This window comes from Cervus canadensis, chromosome 33 (assembly GCF_019320065.1).
Source record: "Cervus canadensis isolate Bull #8, Minnesota chromosome 33, ASM1932006v1, whole genome shotgun sequence".
NCBI classification, from domain to species: Eukaryota; Metazoa; Chordata; class Mammalia; order Artiodactyla; family Cervidae; genus Cervus; species Cervus canadensis.
Genome location: NC_057418.1, coordinates 19,115,515 through 19,134,681, shown reverse-complemented (window position 1 = coordinate 19,134,681; position 19,167 = coordinate 19,115,515). Strand labels below are relative to the sequence as shown.

The 19,167-nt window shown below is 38.9% G+C and overlaps 1 protein-coding gene across 1 annotated transcript in view; it reads right to left on the bottom strand.

Annotated features, from left to right (window-relative positions):
- Positions 1-6,651: 6,651 nt before the first annotated feature.
- The window catches only part of ADGB (androglobin), a 206,616-nt gene continuing 194,100 nt past the window's right edge, over positions 6,652-19,167 (bottom strand). The window contains exons 34-36 of the mRNA XM_043457333.1: positions 9,333-9,423; positions 8,462-8,645; positions 6,652-7,091 (exon numbers count right to left, since the gene is read on the bottom strand). Of these exons, the coding sequence (XP_043313268.1) occupies positions 6,906-7,091; positions 8,462-8,645; positions 9,333-9,423 (461 nt within the window). The 3' untranslated portion in view covers positions 6,652-6,905. The remainder of the gene's footprint in view (positions 7,092-8,461; positions 8,646-9,332; positions 9,424-19,167) is intronic.

Genomic DNA, 19,167 nt, shown 5'->3' with positions numbered 1-19,167 from the left:
TTATCTATCCATCCATCTGTTTATGAACACTTCGGTTGTTTCCTTATTTTGGATATTATGAACAATAACCTCAAAGAACAAGTGAGATGCTGATATCTCTGAGATTGTGATCTGTGTGTTTCTGGGAGGATATATACCCAAAAGGTGGATTATTGGATACCATGGTAGTTCAATTTTTAATTTTTTTGCAGAACCTCCGGAATGTTTTCCACAGTGGTTGTACCAATTTACATCGCAATCAACAATGCACAATGGTGGGGGGTCCAGAGTACTATAGCAGCAAAATAAAATATCTAAACATGAGAATTCTACCTTGAAAACTAAGGTTTATGGAGAATTAGGCAACAGAGGTGTAGTGGCAAAAACCGAACCAAGCCAAAACAAAAAACTTTCATGAACCAAGATTTTCTTTGAGATAGAGAAATATGGCTGGATGAAAGGCCATATTTGATTATTACAATAGGGGAGGGTTTCCTCCATCCATTAAGTTGGGTAAGTTATTCTTTACTATTCATCATACATGGACAACTTTTACTAGCATTTCATAAAAACAAATCTTTTTAAAATAGTGGGTAAAATCTGTCTAATGCCATAAAAGTTATTAAAGGTAATGAGATGAAAGTGAACCAAATGATGTTTAGATAGCAAATAAAAACATACCAGACAAGTGTTTATTAATCAGAAGAAAAATGTTGCATAGGAAAAAGTTTTTAAGTTTCAGAGCTTTGGATAAATCAGAAATAGAAAAAAATAGAAAAGCTCAAAAAGTAATAGGTTTAAAAGTATATCAAGAAAAGTAGAGAACAATGAAGAACAAAGGCAAAGAAAATTTAAAAATCAAACAAATGACAGCAATAAAAAATATTTGACAGAAGTTATTGATGATTAAAGATATATATTTAATTTATAAGGTTTATAAGGACCACATATGCTTGCAGGTACATTTCATCTAACTTGAAGACAATTTACTACAATTGAGCCTTGAACAATGTGGGAGTTAGGGGCGCCAATCTCTACCCATTAAGTGGAAGTAGATTATCACAAAGGTCTTCATCCTCATCATCTTCACACTGAGTAGCCTGAGGAGAAGGAAGAGGAAAGATTAGTCTTCTTGTGTCAAAGGTGGCAGAGGTGGAGGAGGTGGAAAAGAAGGAGGAAGAGCAGGAGGGGAGGCAGGCACACTTGGTGTAGCGTTACAGAAATACATCATAATTTGTCTGACTTTTTTGCTTTTTCATTCCTCTAAAAGCTTCTTTATGGTTCCAATCCTTCTTCCAGTGTTCCCTCTAGTTTCAGTGGCTATATTATAGAAAGGTCCACGTTGTAAAATAAGTCAGAAGCCATCTTGAATAATTGGAGACCTTCCACCAGACTGTCTCAGTTCGGTTCAGTTCAGGCACTCAGTCATGTCCGACACTTTGCAACCACATGGACTGCAGCATGCCAGGCCTCCCTGTCCATCACCAACTCCCAGAGTTTACTCCAACTCATGTCCATCAAGTCGGTGATGCCATCCAACCATCTCATCCTCTGTCATCCCCTTCGTCTCCTGCCTTCAATCTTTCCCAGCATCGGGGTCTTTCCCAATGAGTCAGTTCTTTGCATTAGGTCGCCAAAGTATTAGAGTTTCAGCTTCAGCACCAGTCCTTCCAATGAATATCCAGTACTGATTTCCTTGAGGACTGACGGGTTGGACCTCCTTGCAATCCAAGGGACTCTCAAGAGTCTTCTCCAACACCACAGTTCAAAAGCATCAATTCTTTGGCACTCAGCCTTCTTGACGGTCCAACTCTCACATCCATACATGGCTGCTGGAAAAACCATAGCTTTGACTAGACGGACCTTTGTTGGTGAAATAGTGTCTCTGCTTTTTCATATGCTGTCTAGGTTAGTCATAGCTTTTCTTCCAAGGAGCAAGCATCTTTTAATTTCAGCTTGTCTAATGTCCATCTATTTTCCAGCACTGCTTCTGTGTCTTCTTCCTCATCATCTGGCACAGGTTTGGAAGCTCTCATCTCCATAAAGTTATCTTCTCTCAATTCCTCTGGTGTGTTGTCTATTAGCTTCAGAGTTTCTCCAGGATTCTTATCTTGAGACCCTTAACTCTACTCCACTACTTTTCTTTTTTTGCCATATCCACAATTTCAAGACTTTCTTGACTGGCTCCATAGTAAATCCTGAGGAGTCAGGCACACCTTCTGGATCTGGACATAGTTTTCTCCAGTAGAAATTTGTTGCATTGGGTTTGGATGGCTTTCACAGCCTTGCTCTACAACAATGATGGCATATTCAATGGTGCAATTTTTCCAAACTTCCATAATGTTCTCCTAATTGGTATTCTTTTCCATAGCATTAATAATCCTTTCCCTAGTGTCCTGTGCGTAATAAATCTTAAAGTTCCTTATTGTTACCAAGTTCATGATAGGCCAATAAGTTGAGAGACAGGGTGCTGGGGCAAGACATAGTGACTTTATTTGAAAAGTCAGCAATCTGAGAGGCTGGCGAAATAATGTCTTAAAGAGCCACCTTAACTCGGAGTAGATTCAGGTTTCTTTTATGCTAAGGGAAAAGGGGAAGTGGGAGGGTTCAAGATTAAAGGGTAAAGGCAGATTGCAGGGTTTTTGGAGCCACTTGTCCTCCAAGGGAAGATAAACATTTCTTTGTTCCACTTGCTCATATAGGCTAGATTACAAGGCTCCTGCAAAATGAGTTGTTAGCAGTTATTTTTACTTTACCATTCTTATCTCTAGTTATTTGTAAGGTTTCTAGGCTAAAAGTGAGCTTATCTACAACATATAACTAACAAGGACAATGGGATGGGGACTTCCCATTTAATGAGCTATTTGGGCACAAGCAACATTTCTCTGGGGTTTCCCAGGTGGTGTTAGTGGTAAAGAATCCACCTGCCAATGCAGGAGATATAAGAAACTTGGGTTTGATCCCTGACTCAGGAAGATTACCTGGAGGAGGGAATATGGCAACCCACTCCAGTATTCCTGCCTGGAGGATCCCATGGACAGAGGAGCCTGGTAGGCTTCATAGGAGTCCATAGGGTTGCAAAGAGTTGGGCATGACTGAAGTGACTTAGCATGCATGCATGCACAACATTTCTCTAATGTTTGAGATGCAGGGCTAAAGTAATAGAATATATAGGGCTCATGAATGAGGGATGGGGTTTCAACATGGTGTTAGCACTGCTCTTCTTGTTACGTTATGACCCTCTGATCTAGAGGCCGCAGTAGAGCTGTTGTATCTAGGGGCAAGTAGACCATTTGTACCTCTTTGATGCTGAGCTCAAGAGATTCTGGGTGGCCAGGGTCATTGTCCAATATCAAAAGAACTTTAAAATTCAGCCACTAACTGGCAAGGTACTTCCTGACTGACCAATCCAGAAAAGGGGTTCCATTGTCCACACCTTCCTGTGGTACAATCAAGACTGGCAACTGGTTCTGATCTTTTCTCTTCAAGACTCAGAGGTTAGCAGCTTTATTGTTAAGGGCTGTCCTGATCATAGACCTGACTGTATTTGCACAGAACGATAGTGTTAGCCTATTCCTTCCTACTTTAAAGCCTAGCACTTACTTCTCTTCCTTACTAGTAAATGTCCTTTGTGGCTTTTTTTTTTTTTTTCCAGAATACGCACTTTTGTCTGCATTAAAAACCTGTTCAGGCAGGACACCCTTTGAGAAAGATTATTCCTGTTCAGAAAGATGCCCTTTCTCCTCATTTTCTTAATGGCTTTTGGGAACTTGTCTGTTGCCTCAGTCAGCAGAAGCTGCTTCTCCTGTTATCTTGACATTTGTTAGGCCAAATCTCTTTCTAAAAATTATCAAACCATCTTTTGCTGGCATTAAAATTCTCTAGCTTTAGATCCTTCACCTTCCTTTTGCTTTAAGTTGTCACTTAATGATTTTGCTTTTTCTTGAATCATATTAGAGTATATAGATATGGCTTAGAGCAATCCTGTGCCCACAGAAAAGCTACACTTTCAATACAAGATAAAAGGGTATTTCTCAAAAAGTGCAAAGTTTTCCCACCTGCTGGCATAGTTCCAGTAATGGCCTCATGATTCCCTTTTCTTTTTCTACTGTAGTCCTTATGCTAGATTTATTTATCTTGAAACACTGGGCAATCGCAGCAGCAGACCCCAATCTACAGCACCTATCAAGCAATTCAACTTTTTCTTGTAATGTCAGGACTTTTCTGTTTCTTGGGAACACTTTCAGCATCACCCGTGATACTTCCGATGGGTCCCCTGGTGTTACTCAAGGTTTGCAGTATTGCACTGAAGACAGTGGAAAATAGTTGAGTACCACATGAGATCATCTTTTTCTTTACTGCCATATGCATTTTACTGGAGAGGTGATTGTTCACAGGGAGATGATTGGCATCGCATGGCATTTTAAGCAGGTATTTATAACACTTGCGTGTGTGTTAAGTTGTTTCAGTCGTGTCCGACTTGGTGTGACCCTGTGGACTGTCGCCTGTCAGGCTCCTGTATTCATGGGATTCTCTGGGCAAGAATACTGGAGTGGCTTCAAAATTGTTACAGTAAATACTGCAGATAATTTTACCGAGTTATGATTTAATGCTACCTCTTTATGTTTGTTTACATTTCTCTTGATTGCCAATGGTACCACATATGACCTTCTTGTGTTTGCTTTGATACATTTTGGCTTTTTATAATGGATTTGTGACATTTTCATGGTAGTAAATGATAAATCAGACTAGGATCTACATGTATTTTATGCATTCATGACATATCTGACTTTTAATTTTTTTTTTATTTCTAGACTACACAATTCATCTGTGAACTTTTTAAACTGTTGCAAATCTCCAAAATTTTCCCAAAATGATATTTTTGGAATAATATTATTTTCTAAAAGATATTTAGAAATAATATAATTTTCCAAATTTATTTGGAAAAATAAATTTTTCCAAAATTAAAAAATGATATTTGTGTGTAAGTAGACCCGTACAGTTCAAAATTTGTACAGCGCAACTTGAATATCCTGATCCATACACATACATACACATTTTCCCATAGATAGCTTGTATACCAAAAATCTAAAATCAAAGCAATTAACTGGTTAAATTATGGTATATTTATACTGTGGAATGTGCTGTGTTGTGCCTAGTCACTCAGTCATGTCCGACTCTTTGTGACCCAGTAGACTGTAGCCCACCAGGCTTCTCTGTCCGTGGTGATTTTCCAGGCAAGAATACTGGAGTGGGTTGCCATGTCCTCCTCCAAGCGATCTTCCCAACTCAGGGATTGAACCCAGGCCTCCCGCGTTGCAGGTGGATTCTTTATGGTCTGAGTCACCAGGGAAGGCCATACTATGGGATATTGCACAGCAATTAAAAAATTATACATTACTTTTGACTACATTTTTTATTATATAGTGAGAAAAATCAAGATTTTTTAATGTATAATAAAATGTCTATTTGTAAAACAAGCCATGATATAACATAAAATATTGATGTACAATTATAGGAGATGAGTCAAAAATATGGTAATATCCACACCAGATTGTTCCCATAGATTATTTGGGAGGGAAGATTGGTAGATCATAGGGCTGTAAAGGGAAGTATAGGCAAAGAGTAATAGAGACAAATGCATGTATTTGCATACTTAATTAAGTAAATTTACAATACATATGTATAAAGAATTACTTGTATACAGAATTATATGTATTCTGTATGTATACATATACATATATGTATAAAGAATTACATTTTTAATAATACTTAAATGAAAAAAATAAAACCATCTGTTGAGGTGGAAGGGCTTCCTTGGTGGCTCAGAGATAAAGAAACTGCCCGTAACACAGGAAACCCAGGTTCAATCTCTGGGTCGTGAAGATCCCCTGGAGAAGGAAATGCAACCGACTCCAGTATTCTTGCCTGGGAAATCCCATGGATAGAGGAACCGGGCGAGCTATTGTCCATGGGATCGCAAAGAATCAGACACGACTGAGCAATTGAGCAGGCAGGCATTGAAGTGGAACAATTTTGACTGGTTCAAAAATACTGTGGGAGTTTTTTTTTTTTTTATCACAGAAAGTCATGAATTGGAAATGTATATTTGGGAAAGTCAGTTTCTACTACGTGTCTCAGTTAAGGCATTCACTATTTTTTGGAAACTAGCATACAAGAACATGTTACGTGTTACAAAATCTGCAATGCTGGTACACAGAACAATAGATGTATGTGATCACATTCTCTATGCCAGTGTTCCTCTGACTCATTGTTAAGGGTCCAAACTCTTAAACTTTGAGTATGTGCTTAACCCATAAATGTTCTTGTCCAATGAAGGAGGTTTGTTGACGTTCTCCTTTGAAAGAATTTTAAAAAGGTACAAGTCTGAAGCAAATAGTTTTATTAAAACAGTTCTTTTAAAGTTTTATTTGTTTGGTGAGTTTCTTCTTTCTTTCTTTTTTGAGTGTGCTTTTTCATGCTTGCATCTAGACTCATATAGTTTCATCTCTATCCTATTCAATGATTTCAAAGCATATTTTAAAAAAAATTCTATTTGAAAGTCTTTAAAGTTACAGAAAAACAACAGCTATTTTTCTCACTGTTGAATTTTTCAAAGGCATTAAGAGCCTATTCTAGTACTAACTCAAAATGAAGCAATTCAGAGTGAGACACATACACTTTATTACATTCCAAATATTTTGAGACTATTTTTTATTGAAATTAGAAAATTTAAAACTCAAATAATAGCTTTCTGGGAAAAACCAATAAAGTTAACGTCAAAACATGGCAACTAACTTCTAAGGTGGGAAAATGTCTATTATTCAATTGACCTGACCTCTTATTTTTATCAACAGGCAAACTTAGAGATAATGAAAAATAGGTTTTTCTTCTCCGGAAGAAAGGTGGTGTTGGGCACGCCCTGGTCACTTTTTCTTCTCTTTCTTTTTTTTGTGTGTGTCGGGAGCTGGGACCTTCTTTTCTGGCTCCACTCGGCTTGCAGCTTCCTCCGCGGCCTGAGCCTCTAGCTTTAGGCGCTCAGCTTCCAGTAATTTGTTCCTATATTCTTCCCGGATGTTGAAGATCTTCTGCCGGGCTTCGTCTAAGGAGTCCTATTCCAAAATGAAACAAAATGAAGCGACAAAAACAATGGCAAAAAACAAAAACAGCACCCAAGTAAATAAGATCCACGGGTAGAGACTTATTAAGGTTCCAGAAAAAAACTACACTCCCTTTCCTCATGCCAATAGCGTCATGTAGGAAATTACCGAAGGAAGATGAAAGTTAGGGTATGATCTCAAATGTTTATTAACGAATAAAACATGAGATAACAAAGGGTACATAAGGTTTTACAGAATGGTAAATAAAAGTACAAGTGGGAGAAAAATAAAGAGAAAGGTGAAGAAAGAAAGAGACGGATTTTGACCAAGCAACTACCTGCTTTAAATGAGTTCAGATATAATCTGTATAAAATATGCAGCCCAGCGTGTCTCTCCCAGCAACTGTACTCAGGAGATGACTAGCTCCCCACACATACTCTAGCCACAAAATGTCGGAGTTGTACTTGGGGAACTTCCTAATAATACCTCTTCTTTTCTTCCTTGCTCTTCACCTTCACTTTGATGGTGCCACCAATTTCTGAGCTTTTGAGGGATTCTGTGCAGCAGATTGGGTTGACTCTTTCTTTGTTGGTGGTGGTGGTTTTTTCTTTTAATTTATTTTTTAATTGGAAGAAAATCGCTTAATAATGTTGTGTTGGTTTCTGCCTTTCAACACAAATCAACCATAATAACACATATACCTCCTCCCTTCTGAGCCTCCCTCCCCTCCCCTCATCCCGCTCCTCTAGGTCATCACAAACCGCCAGGCTGGGCTCCCTGTTAGGCAGCAACTTCTCACCAGCTCTCTATTTTACACATGGCAGTGTGTATATGTTGACGTTACTTTCTCCATCCCTCCCACTCTTTCCTTCCCCCAACGTGTCCACAAGTCCATTCTCTGTATCTGCATCTGCATTCCTTCCCTGCAAATATGTTCATCAATACCATTTTTCTAGTTTCCAGATATATATGTGTTACTCTATGATAACTCGTTTCTCTCTTTCTGACTTACTTCACTCTATGTATGACAGGCTCTAGGTTCAGTCTTAAGAGTTTTTGCACTGTTGGCTTAGGATTTGGCTGCCTCAAATCTGTTAATGCCATCTTCCTCCAGCTACTTTTCAAATTCACAGATGTTTTGCTGTTGTTTTCTCTCCCATTCTTCCCATTTTGTGGGTCAGTTTCTAGTACTGTATTTAAGAGGGATTTCAGGGAATGAGTAAATTAGATGAATAATTAATTTGCCAATTTTCTGAGAAGTTGGGAATGAAAGATGTTCAAGACTTCTTTCTACCTAGTTAAAATGTGATTCTATGATATCTTTTTAATATTACAAAAGAATCTGTCAACCGTGATCCAAGTGTATGCCCTTGTACGCTCACCCGCATTTCTCCATACATTTCCAGCAATTCATCTTTCATTTTAAACCTTTCTTCTTGCTCGATATCACGCAGGCTAAGGAGTCTGTTCCGATACTGTCGAAACTGGTGGACCTCCTCTGCCTTTTGCATTGCCTGTTGCTGATTTAGCTCATCTGTTTGCAGCTGAGGCTCAATATTTGTTTTTCTTGATATAAAAACATCAAAAGAGAAACATAAGTCATTTGAGAACTCTGGAATGACCTTCAGCACTCAAATAATTTAAAATCTTATCAACAGAGTAGTGATCTGAATCAAATCAAATATCAAAAACAGAAAGAATAAACCACTATTTTTTCATCGACTAGGCTCCATTTACTAAATCACTAATATTTTAGAAAATCATTTTGGAAAAATAAATTAGATGTACTATTAGAAAATAATCTCATAGTTTCAAACACCAATTCCACAAACACCTCTTCAAATAGTACATCTAAAAAACTAGGTTTGAAAGTGTTTAGAAATGTGCTTTATAAAACTTATAGATGTGCTTGTACAATTACCTCTATTAATTCTATTGTTTGGTTCCTAAGGAAATTCAATCTAATTAAATAACAGCAGCATGTATGATGGGGTTTTTCCATAGCTCAACTCACTTTAACCAGGCTACAAATTAAGTCCTTACAGAAAGTATTTAAGTGCTTCTATAAATGACTTAATAAAACATTTACTAAATTTAACATATAAGCTATATATTTCAAAAACTTCGAATGCACTGAAAATATATTAAGCATTTAATTTCAAATTTTCAGTTGCTCAGCAACTGCCTATTGACAATATGTTCAAAATTCTTTGAACACAGATGTCTACATTAATCATGTTTATTAAAACTTACCGTATATATTGATTTATGTCTACACATTCTAATTTCTTTCGAATAAGCTGTGGAGACATTTCCAAAATTGTTGGCGATCGTGAACGAGGCCCTATTTAAAAAAAAAAAAAGCCCTAGGCTTTCAAGAAGGAATCAACAATGACTAAGTAAATGATTGTATATCTTATTTAAATTGAAATATGTTGGGCTTACCATGTTTAATGTGATTTAATGACTTTATTGAAGTATAATTGTGCTTTATTGCTTATCCTCTAGCTGGTGTTACTATACTTGTAGTTAAATGGTGATACCAAAATTAATATAGAAGAAAATGAATATGCTCTATAGAAGAGTTACAAAATCACTCTATTTTAATTAAATGAAAGCAGAGACCAAAGAAGGTCATACTGTGTTACAAAATTTCATTATAAGCAAGTTAAATAATCTAATATTTAAAGAGTTTGAGCTATCTGTGCAAGCTATACTAAGCACTATGGGGGTGGAATATAAAAATTTTTTTAAGACAGTAGCCAGGAAACGGAAACAACAGAAATGTCCAATGACAATTGAATGGATAAAGATGATGTGGTATATATATATATATATATATATACACACACATATACACACAATGGAATATTAATCAACCATAAAAGGAACATAATTGGGTCATTTGCAGAGATGTGGATGGACCTAGAGTCTGTCATATAGAGTGAAGTAAGTCAGAAAGAGAAAAACAAATATCATTTGTTAATGCAGATACGTGGAATCTAGAAAAATGGTACAGATGGACCTATTTCCAGAGCAGGAATAAAGATGCAGACACAGAGAATGGACATGCGGACACAGATGGGTACGGGGAGGGTGGAATGAATTGGGAGACTAGGATTGACATATATCCATGACCATGTGTAAAACACAGTTAGTGGCAACCTGATGTATAGCAGAGGGGGCTTAGCTTGGTCTCTGTGATAATCTAGAGGGGTGGGATGGAGGGTGGGAGGGGGGTACAAGAGGGACAGAATACACACATAAATATTATAAACATATAACTGATTCACTTCTTTGGATGGATGGGTGGGAATGCTTTGGGCTATAAGTCTCAATATACTGAGAGCACTTCTCCCTAAATTGACCCATAAATTCAGTGTAATTTCTATCAAAATCTTAGTAGATATTTTACAAAATTTGACAAGCAGACCTCAAAACTTATATGAAAATGGAAATACCAAGAATAACCAAAATAATTTTGATAAAGATAAAAGGAAAGGATTTCAACTTCATGATTTCAGAATTTATTACGAAGCTAACAATAATCAAAACATTATGACTTGACAGATTCTTAGAAATTTAACCATAATTTTTGATCCCTATTTGCATAAAATATCCAGGAATGGCAAATCTACATAGACAAAAAGACTGAGGTTGGTGGTGGGAATGCAGAGTGATTTTAAGAGGGCACAAAATAATTTATTTGGATGAAAAGGAATGTTTTGAAACTATATTTGGTACTGGTGGCACAACTCTGTAAATTACTAAAGTGTATTGAATTATACTTTCAAAACTGGTCATTTGAAGGTATGTAAATTACACATCAGTATTTTTTAAAAAGAGATTAAATGGTCTGGAAAGGCTGAATGGTTAATATCTTAGTCTCTAAAGTTTCTTTCTTGAATCTATTCTTGTGGGTTCATATGAGTCTGTGGGGGTAAAAAAAAAACAACAACCAGTTACCTTTGATTTTCAGTGTTCACTTGTTATACATTAGTTACTCTACTGGACTAAAAGATACTGTATCTTTTTTGTTTTTCTTTGAGAATAATTGATTTACAATGTTGTGTTAGTTTCTGCTATACAACAAAGTGAATCAGCTGTGTGTTTATAATATTTATGTGTGTATTCTGTCCCTCTTGTACCCCCCTCCCACCCTCCATCCCACCCCTCTAGATTATCACAGAGCACCAAGCTAAGCCCCCTCTGCTATACACCAGGTTGCCACTAACTGTGTTTTACACATGGTCATGGATATATGTCAATCCTAGTCTCCCAATTCATTCCACCCTCCCCTTACCCATCTGTGTCCACATGTCCATTCTCTATGTCTGCATCTTTATTCCTGCTCTGGAAATAGGTCCATCTGTACCATTTTTCTAGATTCCACATATCTGCATTAACAAATGATATTTGTTTTTCTGACTTACTTCACTCTATATGACAGACTCTGGGTCCATCCACATCTCTGTAAATGACCCAGTTATGTTCCTTTTATGGCTGAGTAATATTCCATCATATATATGTATATATATGTATATATATATATACACCACATAATCTTTATTCATTCATCTATCATTGGACATTTCTGTTGTTTCCGTTTCCTGGTTATTGTCTTAAAACATTTTTATATTCCACCCACATAGTGCTTAGTATGGCTTGAGCAGATAGATCAAGTGCAAGGATAGCTCCCCTCCCACCAAAAAAAGAAATTACACTGAATTTATGGGTCAATTTAGGGAGAATTACTATCTTAGTATATTGAGTCTTCTAGCTCAAAGAATCCCAACCTTCTATCCTTCCCGCCCCCCCAAAAAAGATACCTCATGTCTAAAGGCAAAGGAGAAGCCCCAGCAAGATGGTAGGAGGGGCAAAATCATGTTTAGAATCAAACCCCATACCCACCAGAGACACTGGGAAGGTTCAAACAAAACCTTTGCTCACCAGGATCCCGAAACCCCACAGAGACTGAGCCAGACCTGTGTGTGAGTCTCCTGCGTCGGTGCAGGTCAGCAGGGGCCTACCAAGGGGGCAGGAGCTCTGGGTGCAGCTACCTGGCCACACAGCCTGTGGCATAAGCCCTCTTGGAGGAGGTTGCCATTAACTCCACCATAGGGCCACCGAGCAGACGACCCACAAGCTGCAGAATAATTGTATCAGAGAAATTCTTGCACTGTTAAGAAAGTTCTAGGGCCCACAACAGATTTCTCAAACTAGGGATCTGGCAAAGGAACTGAGAACCCCCAGGGAATTTGATTTTGGAGGCCAGTGGGAATTGATTACAGAACTTACACAGGGCTGGGGAAGCAGACTGTCGGAGGGCACAAACAAAACCCTGCATGAGGCAGGACCCAGAAGAAAGGAGCAGTGACCCCACAGGAGACTGGCCCAGACTTGCCTGTGAGTGTCCAGGAGTCTCTGGCAGAGACGTGGGCTGGCAGTAGCCTGCTGCAGGCTTGTGGGCTCTGAGTGTGGCAGTGCGTGCCTGAGACCTTTTGAAGGAGGTCGCCATTATCTTCATTACCTCCACCATGGTTTGGTCTCAGGTCAAACAACAGGGGGGAGTCCCCACCCATCAACAAAAAATGGGGTTAAAGATTTAGAGTATGGCCCCCATCAGAAAGCTTCCGTAAGCCTCTTATCCTTATCCATCAGGGGCAACAGACTGAAAACCACAACCACAGAAAACTAACCAATCTGATCACATGGACCACAGCCTTGTCTAACTCAATGAAACAATGAGCCATGCCGTGTAGGGCACCCAAGACAGACGGATCATTATGGAGAGGTCTGACAGAATGTGGCCCACTGGGGAAGGGAATGGCAAACCACTTCAGTATTCTTGCCTTGAGAACCCCATGAACAGAATGAAAACACAAAAAGATAGGACACTGAAAGATGAATTCCCCTGGTCAGTAGGTGCCCAATATGCTACTGGAGATCAGTAGAGAAAGAACTCCAGAAAGAATGAGGAGATGGAGCCAAAGCAAAAACAACATCCAGTTGTAGATGTGACTGGTGATGGAAGTAAAGTCTGATGCTATAAAGGGCAATATTGCATAGGAACGTGGAATGTAAGGGCCATGAATCAAGGCAAATTGGAAGTGGTCATATAGGAGATGGCAAGAGTGAACATCACCATTTTAGGAATCAGAGAACTAAAATGGACTAAAATGGGTGAATTTAACTCAGATGACCATTATATCTACTACTGTGGGCAGGAATCCCTTAGAAGAAATGGAGTAGCCATAGTCAACAAAAGAGTCCGAAATGTAGTCCTTGGATGCAATCTCAAAAATGACAGAATGATCTCTGTTCATTCCCAAAACAAATCATTCAATATCACAGTAATCCAAGTCTATGCCCCTACCAGTAATGCTGAAGAAGCTGAAGTTGAACGGTTCTATGAAGACCTACAAGACCTTCTAGAACTAACACCCCAAAAAGATGTCCTTTTCATTATAGGGGACTGGAATGCAAAAATAGGAAGTCAAGAAACACTGGGAGTAACAGGCAAATTTGGCCTTGCGTACAGAATGAAGCAGGGCAAAGGCCACTAGAGTTTTGCTGAGAGAATGCACTGGTCATAGCAAACACCCTCTTTCCAACAACACAAGAGAAGACTCTACACATGGACACCACCAGATGGTAAATACCGAAATCAGATTGATTATATTCCTTGCAGCCAACGATGGAGAAGCTCTATATAGTCAGCAAAAACACGACTTGGAGCTGACTGTGGCTCAGATCATGAACTCCTTATTGCAAAATTCAGAATTAAATTGAAGAAAGTGGGGAAAACCACTAAACCATTCAGATATGACCTAAATCAAATCCCTTATGACTATACAGTGGAAGTGAAAAACAGATTTAAGGGACTAGATCTGATAGACAGAGTGCCTGATGAACTATGCACAGAGGTTCATGACATTGTACAGGAGGCAGGGATCAAGACCATCCCCAAGAAAAAGAAATGAAAAAGAGCAAAATCACTGTCTGAGGAGGCCTTACAAATAGCTGTGAAAAGAAGAGAAGTGAAAAGCGAAAGAGAAAAGGAAAGACATACCCATTTGAATGCAGAGTTCCAAAGAATAGCAAGGAGAGATAAGAAAGCCTTCCTCAGCGATCAATGCAAAGAAACAGAGGAAAACAATAGAATGGGAAAGACTATAGATCTCTTCAAGAAAATTAGAGACACCAAGGGAACATTTCAAGAAAAGATGGGCTCAATAAAGGATAGCAATGGCATGGACCTAACGGAAGCAGAAGATATTATGAAGAAGTGGCAAGAATACACAGAAGAACTGTACAAAAAAGATCTTCACGACCCAGTTATCACAATGGTGTGATCACTTACCTAGAGCCAGACATCCTGGAATGTGAAGTCAAGAGGGCCTTAGAAAGCATCACTATGAACAAAGCTAGCAGAGGTGATGGAACCCCAGTTGAGCTATTTCAAATTCTGAATGATGATGCTGTGAAAGTGCTGCACTCAATATGCCAGCAAATTTGGAAAACTCAGCAGTGGCCACAGGACTGGAAAATGTCAGTTTTCATTCCAATCCCAAAGAAAGAAAATGCGAAAGAATGCTCAAACTACTGCATAATTGCACTCATCTCGTACACAAGTAAAGTGATGCTCAAAATTCTCCAAGCCTGGCTTCAGCAATACGTGAACAGTGAACTTCCAGATATTCAAGCTAGATTTAAAAAAGGCAGAGGAACCAGAGATCAAGTTGCCAACAGCCTCTGGATCATCGAAAAAGCAAGAGAGTTCCAGAAAAACATCTATTTCTTCTTTATTGACTATGCCAAAGCCTTTGACTGTGTGGATCACAATAAACTGTGGAAAATTCCTCAAGAGATGGAAATACCAGACCACCTGACCTGCCTCTTGAGAAACCTGTATGCAGGTCAGGAAGCAACACTTAGAACAGGACATGGAACAACAGACTGGTTCCAAATAGGAAAAGGAGTACCTCAAGGCTGTATATTGTCACCTTACTTATTTAACTTATATGCAGAGTACATCATGAGAAACGCTGGGCTGGAAGAAGCACAAGCTGGAATCAAGATTGCTGGGAGGTATATCAATAACCTCAGATATGCAGATGACACCACCCTTATGAGAAAGTGAAGAACTAAAGAGCCTCTTGATGAAAGTGAAAGAAGAGAGTGAAAAAGTTGGCTTAAAGCCCAACATTCAGAAAACTAAGATCATGGCATCCGGTCCCATCACGTCATGGAAAATGGATGGGGAAACAGTGGCTGACTTTATTTTTCTGGGCTTCAAAATCACTGCAGATGGTGATTGCAGCCTTGAAATTAAAAGACGCTTACTCCTTAGAAGGAAAGTTATGACCAATCTAGACCGCATATTAAAGAGACGTTACTTTGCCAACAAAGGTCCGTCTAGTCAAGGCTATGGTTTTTCCAGTGGTCATGTATGGATGTGAGAGTTGGACTATAAAGAAAGCTGAGTGGGGAAGAATGGATGCTCTTGAACTGTGGTGTTGGAGAAGACTCTTGAGAGTCCCTTGAACTGCAAGGAGATCCAACCAGCCCATCCTAAAGGAGATCAGTCCTGGGTGTTGATTGGAAGGACTGATGTTGAGGCTGAAACTCCAGTACTTTGGCCACTTGATGCGAAGAGCTGACTCATTTGAAAACACCCTGATTTGGGGAAAGATTGAGGACAGGAGGAGAAGGGAATGACAGTGGATGAGACAGTTGGATGGCATCACCGACTCAATGGACATGAGTTTGGGTAGATTCTGAGAGTTGGTGATGGACAGGGAGGCCTGGCATGCTGCAGTCCATGGGGTCGCAAAGAGTAGGACATGACTGAGTAACTGAACTGAACTGAACTGAGAACTGCAGAAAGTTTGCATTGTTTTAAGTCACCAAGTTCATGATTATTTTTACAGGATAGGAAAATCATATAATTAAGTTAATTTATTTTTATTTTTATTAAATATTTTATTAGTTGTACACCTTGGGAATTTTGAAATGTTTCTTAATCAATTTTTTCCATTTTATCATTGTTTTTTGGGCTATGTCAAGTTTTCACTGTGCCATGGAAAAAATCCCAATCTCCCATTGACCATTTAATCTTGATTTTCACATGTGGTTGTAAAAGTCTCCAGGAATATTGTAAAGTGATTAATTCATAACAACTTATTAAAAGGGATTATTCATTCATAAATATAATCTAATGCAAAATTTTATAAGCATTAAAAACAGTATCATTAGTTTTTCATTTTTCAAAAGTATGCCTTTATCAGCAGGATACAAGTGAGAAAAAAGAATACCATACTACAAACCCCAACTTTGCTCCATCATTAAAACAGAAATTCAGTCATGTTTTTCACTTTATAACATTAAATAAAATATCCCTAAAATATTGGCATCTTATATACAATAGGACTCTTCTAGAAACCAGTGGTAAATAACTTATTTTTTAAATTATGGTTGGTCTGTGATCTTAGATTTCTAAAGTTCAAGAGTTTTTCTTAGGAACATATCTACTTTTGTTGCATTTATTTTTGGCATTAAAATTTGAATTGTTTCTATGAGACACCAACTCTGCTGACTCTGACTGGAAAGAAAATGCTTTTGATTAATTAGATGTTTGTATTCTTTTACATCCTGCCAAATAATATTTATTTTAACAGAGAGGGTGTAAAAGGGGCTGAGAAGGTTAATCTTCATGTTCATCTGTAAAACTGTTCTATCAGAATAAAGTGTACCCAAATAAGGGGCTTCCCAGGTGGCGCAGTGGTAAAGAATCCACCTAACAGTGCAGGAGATGTAGGAGATGTGGGTTTGATCCCTGCATTGGGAAGATCCCCAGAGAAGGAAATGGCAACCCACTCCAGTATTCTTCGGTGGAAAATCCCATGGACAAAGGAACCTGGCAGGTTACGGTCCATGGGGTCACAAGAGAGTTGGACGCGACTGAGCATGTGTGCACAGAATAAGGGGTAAGCAGAGTATGGACTTGGACTTCCATAACAGTGTAGCTCAGTGTGTGTGTGTGTGTGTGTGTGTGTGTGTGTGTGTGTGTGTTTGTGTGCGTGTGTGCTGACCTGTCTGCAAACGGGTACTCTATGGGATGAGTCCTGAGAGTATACATTTAGAAATATTTTTATAGCAATTACTCATCACTGGATCATTTTATTGTATCCTATAAAAGTTTCAGTTTGCAACAGAATCAGCAGAAAACTTTTCATTGTGGATAGTAAGAAAATAACCATTTAAAAGGCAGGGTGAAGGATGAGTGAGTGAAGTCGCTCAGTCGTGTCCGACTCTTTGCGACCCCATGGACTATAGCCTACCAGGCTCCTCCATCCATGGGATTTTCCAGGCAAGAACACTGGAGTGAGTTGCCATTTCCTTCTCCAGGAGATCTTCCTGACCCAGGGATTGAACCCGGGTCTCCTGCATTGTAGGCAGATTCTTTACCATCTTGAGCCACCAGGGAAGATCCATTCACTTATTGTAAAGCCTGGAGAGAAGTTTGGGAATAAAGACCAAGGCACTTTCCAAGGCCCCCAGAAATAATAGGGAAGTTGAAAGCCAAGTCTGAGCTCGAACTTGATGATGGCTTGGTGTTGCAAAAAAAATGCTTGGATGTGAAATCAATAATGATATTGTTTACATGTCCTCTGGCATTATGGAGGAAGTTGTTCTAAGTTACCTATTATATATGAAGATAGTAGCAAGAGTAGGGTAGTATTTGAAGAGTCACAAACAAATGAGTAAATAAATATACATACATATATATGTATGTTGCTATATGGGGATTCCCAGGTGGTGCTAGTGGTAAAGACCCTGCCTGCCAATGCAGAAGACACAAGAGACGTGGGTTTGATCCCTGAGTTGGGAAGATCCCCCCAAGTAGGGCATGGCAACTTACTCCAGTATTCTTGCCTGGAGGATCCCATGGACAGAGGAGCCTGGCGTGCTACAGTCTACAGGGTTGCAAAGACTTGGACACAACTGAAGCATCATGGCACACACATATGTTGCTGTTCAGTGGCTAAGTCATGTCTGACTCTTCCGAGCCTGTGGACTGTAGCCCCCCAGGCTCCTCTGTCCATGGGATCCTCCAGGCAAGGATGCTGGAGTGGGCTGCCATTTCCTTCTCCAATGTATGTGTGTATGTGCATACCAATGTAAAGCCCAGAGCATGTAAGGCTGACACAGGGTCTACAATCTCCTATGGGGAAGGTGTCTTTAGGAGTGAGGGCCAATTTGTGATGCACCAGCAGCAGAGGTGGGAGGAACCCACAAAGTCCCAGAGAAGAGCTGGATAACTGGACCTGTGGTTCTCAAGCAGGGCTGCTGCTACAGCAGCAGGATCTGGGGTACAAGCAGAGTTTCTGTGCCATATGAAGTCCTAGAACCACACGATAGCGCATCCCTTTTTGGTGGGAGGGTAAGTAAATTTCTTTTTGGTGGTGTATAATTAAACTTATCATTTTATATTAAAAGAAAATGATAAGACATTCTATTTTATTATAACCTTATCATTTGATTTTAATATAAAATGATAAGACATATTTAAGAGTGCTTTGAAGAATTTTTTGCTTGAGGACAGGCTGCTTTGGTCTCTAGATCTGCCATCCCTACTCATTCTTACCTGTCCTCTGTTTTGTGAACCCTCCTTATTACCCAAAACTATATCCTCATAAGCAGTTAACATCTAAAATATATAAATAGCTCATACAAATCAATATCAAAAAAACCAATCTGATTAAAAATGGACAGAAGACCTGAATATACATTTTTTCCAAAGAAGACATACAAATGACAAATAGGCACATTAAAAGATGCTCAGCATGCTAATCATCAGAGAAATGCCAGCCAAAACCACAATGAGGTATCACTTCACACCTTTGGAATGACTATTGTCAAAGAGACTATAAACAATTTTTGGCAAGGGTGTGGAGAAAAGGGAATGCTTGTACACTGCTGGTGAGTATGTAAATTGGTGCAGCCACTGTGGAAAAGAGTCTGGAAGCTCTTTAAAACACTAAAAATAGAGCTACCATATGATCTACTCCAGGGTATATATCTG